Here is a 12,610-nt window from a genome sequence, read left to right on the forward strand (position 1 = left end):
ACAGGCCGGGGTAACTGTTTGTTCTGGTAATGAACTGGAGGTTCTAGTAAGGCGCATCTAGTGGCTGTGCTCTTCTTGCAAATACGCGAATAAGCAATAAAATGAAGGTCAGAAAGTCAACCCAGAATTGCATTTCCCTATCATCAGCATCTTTGCCTCCTTACCGTAACAACCGAGTCATTCTGTACTGTTTCCAACCAGAAACACCTGAAAACTGTCAGCTTCATCCCGTCGCCTTTACACTCCTGTACGCAGCCGCTTGTGTATCAAGAAACGGATGATCTAAAATCCTGCATTACTTTTGATCTGAGCGTGAGCTTCTGACACAGTATGTTGCGATAGATGTCGGGTAACGACAAATGGAATACATTCAAATGGTATCAGGTGATGCTCAGGAAATTAGATCAAGAAATGAGACAGTAATAATAGTAAATGATTTTAAAATAACTGAAAAGCCACGATCGCTTCAATCGTTTATTAGATGATGGTTTCAGCACTTTGAAGGTGCCATCATCAGATCTGTGAAGGTATAACACAACAGGTTTAAGGGAGGGCTTACATGAGTTAACTATATACAGTACTATTATTACAGAACCACATACCTGAAACGTGGATTAACATTTATAAAACCATATTGACATCATGGCATATGAGGCAGACCATCAGATAAAATCATTGTCACAACCAATAAAAGATAATAAAAAACGGCTCTCATGGTCGTTCTTTCCATAAAATGTAAAACTGAAATCACCAGATGAAACTACCACTGCTCGCCTAACACCGGTCGGCATCATCACTGCCCTATTCCTTATTTTATGGAAAGAACGACCATGAGAGCAGTTTTTTATTATTTTTTATTGGTTGTGACAATTTTATCAGATGGTCTGCCTCATATGCCATGATGTCCATATGGTTTTATAAATGTTAATCCACGTTTCAGGTATGTGGTTCAGTAGTAATTGTAATGTATATAGTTAACTCATGTAAGCCCTCCCTCAAACCTGTTGTGTTATACCTTCACAGATCTGATGATGGCAACTTCAGAGTGCTGAAACCATCATCTAATAACCGATTGAAGCGATCGTGGCTTTTCAATTATTTTAAAAACAGAGTGTTCGCCCCACGACACGCCATGTGTTCACTGCAAAATAGTAAATAAGTTTTGCTATTTGAGTAGCAAATAAGTGACCATTTCCGAGGTAGAGGAGACTAATAATACAGAGACTGGGAATGGCACGGAAGCTTTCATGAACGGGAGAAATTTGTTAGAAAACAGAAAGAATCTTTTCGAAGCACTCAGAACATTGCGACGTCGTCAAAGGTCGCCCTTATCTCTGTCTCACGCCACGCGCTCTACACTAGAAACTCGCAGCGCGGGGGACGCTCCATATCGTATCCTGCATTCTATCCCCGGTAACTTCAAAACTCCAAATTATGTATTCCAGAGAACGATAAAGACGGATATCCAAAGCGTGCTACCGCCGCAGTCTAAATATGTTGATGTCCTCTTTCTGCACAATCTATGGATATGTATACACACAATTGATCGGCTGCTTTCGAGCTGACACGTGACCGCCACGAGAACAGTTTATATTGCCTGAAGGTAAATGTATCTTGTCAGCGGTTTCCGGCGAGGCACGCCATCCCGCCCCTCAGAAGCAGTCCTTGCATTATTTTTCAGCGGGCGGATTTGAGCAGCGGGTCAATACCTGTTAATATACGATCAAAGGGCAGACAGCACAGTAATCTTGCGGTGCGGTACTCACTGAAGTCGATCAGCAGGCGGCCGTAACCCTGTCGTTGGTAAGGCGGCAGCGTCAGGATGCAGGACACGTTGTAATTCAGGAACGAATTCTTCTCCTGCAACAACGAGGAAAGAAAGGGGCTCTTATAGTGCCTCATATATGTCATTAGCACACAGGAAAACAATTTCAATTTCTTTCCTTGTGAATAAGAGTAAATTTATGAAACTACTCCCGCATCGGATGGAAAACCAATGAAACATCCCTTGTAAAAAAAAAGTTTTATTTTTCATTTTCTTAAATTCTTAGGGTGAAATAATTAATCTGCAATCGAATCAGTCACGAAATGTATCTATAACGCCAAGGACTAGAGAAAGAAAATTTGTTGTAATTCCCGAACAGTGGAATAAAACAGCCATTTTTGTTTTACATTTCTGTTTTGAAAGTCTTGTAATTCCAATGGTATCTAATACGTGATTTCGTGTAATATATTAAATGTCATAAAATTTATGATTCCATTTGTGTACTAGTAGGTCAAGCTTGTCCAATATATGTTCGCAATATTTTGCATTTACAAATGACGCCATAATTAAGAAAATTTGGGTTAGGATTGTTATCTTTCAGTATTTTATATAATATGATGTATATCCTATGTAAAAGTCTTTTTTTTATTGTATATGCCAGTGTCAGCATAAAATAAGCAAGGTTTTGTGAATAGTTACTCATAAAATTGTTAAACTTTAATTGTTACTTTAATAAATTTGCACTGTAGCTTTGTTGACTTGATTGTTAAGAAACATATAAATAGTAGGAGCAAAAGGCTGAAGAGGGGTCAGTTGTACACAGTTTTGAGACGCAACCACTGTATTGTACGTCTGTGCAATAATCTAATTGTTGTATTACAGTATTGTGACTATGTAGCCTGTTATGTGGAGTGGGCTCCCACTAAGAAGTAGTGGTGTAGTTTGTCATAAATTAACGAATTTAAAACGATTTGGTGCCTGAATTATTTCATGGAATTCGCACAACTTGATCCAGTTAGCGGATGAAATGGACCGAGGCAACGACTATTTCAGCAGCAACAACAGCAGCGGCGGCAGGAAGCAGATTACTCCGAGTTACACCGAACTAAGATACGTATAAGAAATCAACTGAACTATATATGTGTCACTGCAGAACTAATTACTTAATTGTAATGTTTTGGAAACTGATCTAGCAGTAAACATTTACATTTGTCTCAAAGTAAGTCCTTGAGTGGTGGAGGTCAATGTGATCAGTAAGAAACACCCCCATGATCACACGTTTCTTGAATGTCTATGGAACACAGAAATAATTTTTCAGGTTCTAGTGGTTAAATCAAATAATCTCTTTTCGATGTTAAAAATTTCGCCCCAGCAAAATTTCACTGCCTCCCCACGTAACGTAACAAAGAAGTTTCGTTACAACAGTGTATACGAGAAATGTTAAAGGAAATCTCTAAACTTCACTTAACTTTTTGTAAAACAAAAGATTCGGCAGCGTGGCCTCCCTCTTCCTGTAGGTAACTTCGAAAGTTGCTTACGAACCTACATAGAAGGTACGTGTGATTGGGCTCTGAAATTTATCTATCAAATTTATTGAACAGTAAATCCGTCTGCGTCAATTGCAGAAATTTTTCAGTTTATCTACCTTCAGCAACAGTATTTCTATTTGTACTCATCTGGGTCTTGGTCTCATAGTGTAATGTATGATGTCCTTGTATTTCGCCGGCAGGTGTGGCCGAGCGGGGTCTAGGCGCTTCAGTCAGGAACCGCGCGACCGCTACGGTCGCAGGTTCGAATCCTGCCTCGGGCATGGATGTGTGTGATGTCCTTAGGTTAGTTAGGTTTAAGTAGTTCTAAGTTCTAGGGGACTGATGACCTCAGATGTTAAGTCCCATAGTGCTCAGAGCCATTTGAACCTTGTATTTCAATTTGTTGAAATAATCAGCAACCAGTTGCAGAAAAGAAATTTTACTCCTTTACCGCTTCCAGGCACTTGGTCCCTTTCTTCAGAAGGTTATAATTATCGCATTATTTTGCGAGAGTCAGAAATGAGTACAAGTATGCAGTGCATTGCTGTGATGATGTGGATCATAGTGGCTGATCCACATGGTCATTGCAATAAGCATCTACTTATTTTTTACTTTCGCAAATAGTCCGATAATTATGGCCTTCTCATGCATCCCGCACAATATAGTAACTCGACCGGGATGAAGCTCTTACTCTTGGTACAATGGGAGGTATTTTCTGCCGCTCAGTTCACAATGATTTACTGAGCATGGATGTAGATACAGTGTGTCCAGGAAAGGAGTCCCTGATTTCAAAGATAAAAAGCACGAAAACAACGATCGATAGACGAGGGCAATAAACGGTATGTTTATTGTGAATGCTTAAGAATTTTATACGGAAGTTATGCAGAAGTTTCGAAATGATTCGAAAAACTGCTAATAGGTGACGCTGTAATTGCAACACGTAGTGCCTTTAAATAATGCGCCACAGTTCAATAGTTCCACTGCTGAAACGCGAAAGGAGGGTAGCATACCGAAGGAAAAGGTCGAAATCGCGTATCCCATCGAGCAACGTGTTTCTCTGATACTCCAATACCCCACGTTAGACTACAGTCCCAAGGCAATAAGGCGCTGTTCACAAACATGATATAATGTTCCAAAAGGGTACGATGCGAAAACCACTTGCAAGCTCTTAGCCAAATTTCAACGGACAGGCAGCGGTGCTTATGATCTAGGACGGAATCTTGGTCCCAGGCAAACTGTAGTTACTCCTGAAAATGTCGCCACGGTTCCTGAAATTATTCAGCAAAATCCAGGTAAATCCGTCAGAAAAATTAAAGCAGAGACAGGTTTGAAGCGTTCCAGCACGCAGAACATACTGAGACAAAGCCTACACATGTTTCCCTTTAAAATCCAAAGCCACAAAACCATACCTATACGAGCTGTGCGACAAACGGTTGACTTTCCGAATGAGATTCTCACAATGACTCATAATGAAGAGTTTCATTTTGGCTGCAAGTGATTCACCGATGAAGCACACTCCCACCCGAATGGGGTTGTGATTAAACAAAACGCCAATTTAAGGGTTCCGAAAATCTCTATCTGCGTGAAGCGAGACCACTGTATTTTCCCAAAGGTACTGTTTGGGCTTTGGTATGTAGCAGAGACATTATTGCTCTTTTTTCAACCGAGAAAAGATCACTTGTGAACGTTACGTTGTAGTTTTGGATCCATTTGTTGCCACACAGTTAGCATTGGAGGATCGATCAGGCACCGAGTGGTTCATGCAAGATGAGGCCAGACCACATCGTACAGAACAGGTGTTTCGCTTTCTTGATGAATACTTCGGGAACGGAGTCATTGCGTATTTCGAAAACATTGTGATGAGATTGCAAAGACTGATTACATAGGACGAGTTTAATGTTGCACGCTGATACTGTACGAGCTGCACAGCGTAAAGCGCCAATTGTTAGTAATTTTTCGAACCATTTCGGAACTTCGGCACAATTCTTACGGCTTTCACAATAAACCTACCTTTTGTCGCATTCATCTGTCAGTCTTAGTTTTCGAAATATTTAATTTTGACATCAGGGACTCCTTCGCTGGACACCATGCAGTGTACACCAATTGTTCGACTCTTAAGAGTTCCGGATCACAGACATCGCGTCAGTCCAGAATGAATCCCACACTCAGCCGTGGAGTGGACGCTATTTTGAAACGTCCTGGCAGGCTGGATGTGGATGCCGGATCGGGACTCAAAACCGGAACCTTCCCTTTGGTGGACAATGCTCCACAGACTGAGCTACCCAGAAAGACTCTCGAAACGCCCTCAAAGCTTTATTTCGCCCGCTACCTGTCCCCTAGTTTCCAGATTCAAAAAGCGAGTTTCTGTACTCGATTCCTGGTGAGCGCAAAGATTCAATCTTCCAAGAAGTATTCAAACAAGCAAATCATCGTATTCCAAGAACTTATTATCAGCTGAGTGACCACTTTTTTTCGTTTTACCTCTGTGTCGGACCTGTATGGAGTAGGGTCTGCGATGGTGTCTGTCAATACAGAGTCTGGCTTTGAAAAATACTCTGTGGACAGACGACGCTTCCCTATCCGCCATTCTAATAATCACGAAGTACATTCACAACAAATATAGGCATGCATAAGTTGATCAAGGCTAACAGCGTTTCATAAATTTTCATTCACTGAGTGTTAAAGGTAGAATGAAACTGCTACAATATCGGTGCAGCCATGGGTTCCCCCGTGCTTAAGACAGACCAAGTGGGCGTATATTGGAAGGTAACGGTTTTTTAGTCATGAGATGCGCACAAAATGTTTTACAGGGTTTTGTAACTGAGGACTGACATGTATCACAGAATAAGAATTGTATAACGGAAATAATCAGCGTTGGCTGTATTTAGAGAAAAGTAGTGTTGCCGTATTTATGAAATTTATATATTCATTTTATTTCGATTGGGTTCGGCCACTGGCCCATATACCCAATTACAAGATTCAGAGACACTAAGAAAAATTAAATTGTGTTTACTTTACGCACGAGAAATATGGAACTAAGTGCGAATCCAAGGACCAAGAATGCAGAAACCTGGACCTTTCTTTGTTTTCTTTGTACGCACGGCGCTTAACTTCGCAGAAGCAGCACAATGAGTGGACTGCGTCTGTTCAACCTATGACCTGTGGACTATGAACGGATCGGATGTGTGCCCAGTACTCCACGCAACACAAACCATCCTTTGGCCTATCTACTATGTGGGCGTCACACAAGTATATATTCTTATCTTCCAAAAGACTTTCATGGGAGAAACTTTGATATACATATGAGAGAGAGAGAGAGAGAGAGAGAGAGAGAGAGAGAGAGAGATAGATATGACCATGCCACACACCGTAATTTCTATCCAACTCCTCGGTTCAATTCACAGCACATTCTTCCTACTAATCCAACTGCCAACCCAACGGAAGCTATCCATCCACCCATTCCACAGGATGTACTTAAAGGCGATGTAGTAGAGCACGGACTTATAATGGGTTAAAATTTGTTTCGCCTGTTCCTGAAAGGACTCTTCTCATATTATGAAATACCCAGCGAAGCGAAGTAATTCTCATCCTATTTGTCCTTCCTCGAGAACATGGGTTCCCAGAGGATGGTACTAAAGGACATTTGAGGTGGTAGGTGTACAAGTAAACAAAACACGCACTGATACAAATAAAGTTATTTTCTTGTGCTTTTTGTTGTTTGACTAACTCATCATATTCCACGTTCAGTTTATTACCCTTTTGCAGAAGTGATTTCTATTACTTGTGATATAAAAGTTTGATAAATATTTTAAAAGTCATTCTTCTTTTACACATCGAATATTTTTATCAGAACGGCCCTATTTAATTTCACACTATTTGCTACAAATAAGTAGACCCACCATCTGTGAGTATGAGTGACAGTAAAAAGTGCTTCCACGAATCTATTATTTGTGTGTGAAACGTTTCTACCATACATAGTAGTTGATCAGCACGACGCAAAATCCGTACATGTATTGTCAGCACTGAGCAAGATGGTGAAGTCTCGAAACCTTTACTCTGTAAGTTAACCGCCAGTTACAATGTTCGATAGCCTACGAAACCAAAAGGACGCGTACGTATTCGATTATAACTCAGGATGTTTTCAAAGTGAATGGATTTCGCTTCATAGACGAAAGTACACAAATTTAACACATGACCTAAGTTTACCTCAAGTCGTATCGTGGGATCATTATGACGGTGTATGTGTCGTGGCTGTGTCATTATCAGCCATTTATGCGCACGCTGCTTCCACGATGAAATAAATCTCCACTCACCGTAAGGAGGCGGCATGCGGCTGTTACTCACTATGTAGGTTGCAACATTTACAGGGAAAGCAGTCTGCAGCGACGCACGATTGCCGCTCGCCTCGTGTAGTGTCACCACCAGACGCCCTCATTTTTGGAAAGAAAGGTGGGAATGGACCTCCGGCAAGCCGGAAGTAGCGCGGTATGTGGCACACTACGGGCACTGAGGCGATCCCTTTTAGCACCAGACAAGCCCCACATATTTCCGGAGCAGAAGTTCAAACACAGGAACTGTTCTGAAGGTCACAACTGTGACGGCTCAAGTGCTGGCTTTGAAACATGTGTGAAATGTACGGGATCTGATGCGCAGTTACATGGAAACAGCTGTAATAAACTCTGCTGCGAGAAAATTCCTTCCCTCAATAATAGTGAACTTACCGTCGCAACGCAATCGTAAGGATGCCTTTGTGGGAAAAAAAGGTGGAGGGATGGAGGGAGGGAGGGAGGGAGTGTGCGTGCGTGCGTGTGTGTGTGTGTGTGTGTGTGTGTGTGTGTGTGTGTGTGTGAGAGAGAGAGAGAGAGAGAGAGAGAGAGAGAGAGAGGGGGGGGGAGGGAGAGAGAGAGAGAGAGAGAGAGAGAGAGAGAGAGGAATGTGTATCTAGGTGTACTGCGTGTTCCACATCTCGCCATATGAGGGTACGTCCAGCACTGTCGAACATGATCGCTTTGGTGAGGCAGGCGTTTGGTGGTCCAGGTGTTATAAGTCCTTGAACACGATAAACTCACTGGTCAACGTTACTCGACAATGGATTCCTTCCTCATCTGCGTCTTTTCAGGGATACATTGGACGGTTCTGACTTCATTTTGTGGATGACAGTGGGCGACCGCATGTAACAACGCAGGTTCAAAATGGCTCTGAGCAGTATGTGACTTACCTTCTGAGGTCATCAGTCGCCTAGAACTTAGAACTAATTAAACCTAACTAACGTAAGGACATCACACACATCCATGCCCGAGGCAGGATTCGAATCTGCGACCGGAGCGGTCGCTCGGCTCCATACTGTAGCGCCTAGAACCGCACGGCCACTCTGGCCGGCAACAACGAAGGTGGAAGAACACTTGCAACGAGAGGTTGTTCGGCGAATGGACCGGCCTGCCAGTCCTCCCCCTCCCCCCCCCCTCCCCATTTAAATCCCACCAATCATACGTGGGATGCTTTTGGAGACAAACTGCCGCATGTCTCACATTCACCAATGATCGCCCAGCAATTGTTAGCTGCACTGGTGAAGGAATGGAGGGCTGGGTTGTTTGGAGGAGGAGACCAGACAGCGAGGTCATCGGTCTCATCGGATTAGGGAAGGACGGGGAAGAAAGTCGGCCGTGCCCTTTGAAAGGATCCATACCGGCATTTGCCTGGAGCGATTTCGGGAAATCATGGAAAACCTAAATCAGGATGGCCGGACGCGGGATTGAACCGTCGTCCTCCCTAATGCGAGTCCACTGTGCTAGCCACTGCGCCACCACGCTCGGTGAAGGAATGGAACGTGTTACGACCAGAACTCTTCACCAACCTTGTGACCACCGTGGTAACACGCTGCAGAGCGTGTACTGCTGTCCGTGGGCATCACACATCCTATTAAGTAAGCATCATGTCCCGGGGTTTTTAATGTCCAGGGGCGCATCATAAATCGCGGTTACTTCAAATGAAAGTATCATATCTGTTCGTCTCACTGCGTATTTCTTTCAGTTACATTATACACTATACTACCGCAATTCTTTCTATGTAACGTCCAAGTTTCATCGACATACGTTACTCGACAGTGATACATCTTGTGTAAATTGTTTTCGTCCATCAGTTTTGTGCACTACTGTATAATGCAGGAATAATAGCATTAAAAACTTCCCTGACAAACATAAATATGTTGATATCAAATTTAAATGTAAGTGTTACGAAGTCCTTTCTGAAAGTTTATGTTTGGAGTATAGTCTTGTACACTGTGTACCTGGAGGAATGATAATTATTCAATTCAGTGAGATGAGAGTAACCATCATTCGAAGCAAAAACATCTAGTAAACATGATCTGTAAAATGACTACCTTAAGGTCTATAAGCTCGTGTTCAGTAGAAGAGACGTGGCTTACAGCAGCGAAGATGAATTTCCGTATCTCTTAAAATATGCACTTTAGAATCCGTGTTACTACAATTTCTTGGTTTGAGGGTTTCCTCCTCTCATATCCTTGACCATCCTCTTGGGACACCCTGGTCTGGAGTGAAACGTAGACGACAGAGAAACAGCACAGACAAGAAGGCAGTCGATATTTTTGAAATGTATTGCAGCCGTAGGCTGAAAATTATACGGATAAATTCGAGTAAATAATGGAAAGGTTCTGAACATAACTGCGAAGAATACAACTTTAAGGCATATTTTCACTATCTATTGATACAGTGCATACTGAAATAATAATTCATTTGGTAATGGGGGGGAGAGGCTGGGGGACGGGGGGGGGGGGGGCGAAGTAGTGGAAAAACGTAAAGCAAGGCCAGAAGGTTCAAATGCCAGTTTCAGCAGTTGCTCCGAGATGGTGAGGCTTGCACAGTATAGACATGAGTAAGAAGCTAGATCATATCAGTCTTTTGGTGACTAGAACAGCAGCACATTTTTTTCCCATCTCAGCGTGCTCACGTAAGAATCCAACTAAGCCTGCAAAATTTTAATTTTAGACGTTAGGATACACTATATTGGCTGAAGGCCAGGAAATTTCAGTTTTCAATGAAGTTTTCGAGCGCTAGCACTGAATGCTTAACTGTAGAGCACAGACACAGGCAGTGTTTAGACAGGGTGGTGAGCTCTAATGTTTACGGAAGGCATAGGCTGCCAGCAGGAAAAGCGAGGAAGGCACGCGATACGCGGCACAAAATGCGGGAGGCGAGCACTATCCGTGAACTTGGGATCTACCAACAGGCGCGCTGTTGACATTCAAAGTCTGGCGCTTATCGACACGAGTGCAAACACTCGAGCAGGCGGCGAGCATCGGGGCATCCGGGTGGCAACTGCTCCTGCCCGAAATACCCTGCCTGCCACAGGGCACGACCGCGACCGGGGTGGCACCCCGCCGACACAGCGCAGGGCACTAAAGGGCACCTTCATACCTACACCTACACTCTGCGAGTCACTTCACGGTGTGTGGCGGAGGATACCTTCACCATCTCTTCCACTTCTCCCTTTCCAGCAGTCACGAAGGGTCCGGGGGAAGAGCCGTTGTTGGTAAGTCGTCGCCCCCCCCCCTCCCCCTCAATCGAGTGAGCTCGAATCTCTCTCCAGTTTTCCCTATACGGTGTTTCCGCGAGATACACTTAGGAAAAAAAAAAAAGCATTATAGCTGGTCGACTCTTCTACAACGTGCAGTCCCGGAATTTTAACAATAAATCGCACCGTAATTCACAACGCCTCTCTTGCAGCGTCTGCCACTGTAGTTGGCTGAGCATTTCCTTCACGCTTTCCAGATTAGTAAATAAACCTATGACAAAACGCGTTGTTGTTTTTTGTACCTTCTCGATCTGTCAGTCAGTCCTGTCTACTAGGAATGAAAGACTAATTTGACTCTGAGCACTATGGGACTCAACATCTTAGGTCATAAGTCCCCTAGAACTTAGAACTACTTAAACCTAACTAACCTAAGGACATCACACACACCCATGCCCGAGGCAGGATTCGAACCTGCGACCGTAGCAGTCCTGCGGTTCCGGACTGCAGCGCCCGAACCGCTAGACCACCGCGGCCGGCAATGAAAGACTGACCAGCAATATTCAAGTACTAGATTATTATAAACGACTGAAGCGATTTTACAGGTTTGCTGTAGCTATATTATTTGACATATTGTCACGGGGCTTTGCGCACGCACGCACGCGCACGCACACACACACACACACACACACACACACACACACACACACACACACACAATCTCAAAACAAATGTTTAGGGTTCCGTACCGCAATCGGTAAAAACGGAATCCTTACAGGGTGACTCTTTCGTTCGTCCGTCCGTTTGCTTGTCCGACTGTTAGAAACACTTTTTCTTTGCAACGGGTACGCGTATCATGTTGAAATTTATACACGATAGTAAGATTTACGATTCCTTGACAGTGTAGTAAATGTAACCTTCTGAGTTGATGCAATCAAAAGATACGATCATTTATGTCATATATTATCATATTCGCAAACTCACTCATCAAAACTCATAGGGTGCTTCCCGTTGACCTAGAATCATGAAATTTGGCGAGAAGCAAGCAAAGTCTTACAGCACAAGAAAAGAAAAAAAAAACTTGAAAATGATTCATTATATCACACAGACAAATTTTTTTACTTGTTATCCGACTTTAAACTTAAAATATTCTCGAAAGTCTTGGTATTTCCAGGACCGATGTTTTGCCAGTCTCAATGCTGATAATAGGCAAAAAATCGTGGCAAGTTTCGATTCATAGAATGGATGCGCTGTCTATATAATACATAATTCAGTTTGCACGGAACCCTCAAAGAACAAGTCCTACTCGCATCTGGGAAATTTTTAAAACATATTGCAGCTATTCCATAAGTGCTCCGCGAGTGATTTTGCAGATATCGAGCCGATAATCAAATTCTTACCGCGTTCGGCGCAGCATGCCCTTATCATTCTGTTCAAAAGCACTGTTGATGCGAGCTCGCAGGTGTGGCAGTTCTGTTGGTGGAGGAGGCGTAAACACTGAATCTTTCTCACCACCCCACATAAAACAATCGCATGGGGTTAGGTCGGCAGATCGTGGAGGCCACGACATGAGCTGCTGGTCATCAACTCCACCACGACCGATTCATCGGATTCTCAACTTCCTGTTTGAGAATTGACGAAACGATGGAGCATTAACCTATTGGTAGATAAAGTCCACACTGTCGGTTTCCAGTTGCAGCATGAACCATTTTTCTAACATTTCTTGATGCAATAATTTACCAACAGCCGTATGTACTGCAGACATTTATTTTATGAACTTCTTTGTGCT

At 43.1% G+C, this 12,610-nt stretch overlaps 1 protein-coding gene across 1 annotated transcript in view; it reads right to left on the minus strand.

Annotated features, from left to right (window-relative positions):
• LOC126092058 (histone acetyltransferase KAT7) overlaps positions 1-12,610 on the minus strand; it is a 562,552-nt gene that overhangs the window by 179,239 nt on the left and 370,703 nt on the right. The window contains exon 8 of the mRNA XM_049907464.1: positions 1,767-1,860. Within this exon, the coding sequence (XP_049763421.1) occupies positions 1,767-1,860 (94 nt within the window). The remainder of the gene's footprint in view (positions 1-1,766; positions 1,861-12,610) is intronic.

This window comes from Schistocerca cancellata, chromosome 7, assembly GCF_023864275.1.
Source record: "Schistocerca cancellata isolate TAMUIC-IGC-003103 chromosome 7, iqSchCanc2.1, whole genome shotgun sequence".
Lineage (NCBI taxonomy): Eukaryota > Metazoa > Arthropoda > Insecta > Orthoptera > Acrididae > Schistocerca > Schistocerca cancellata.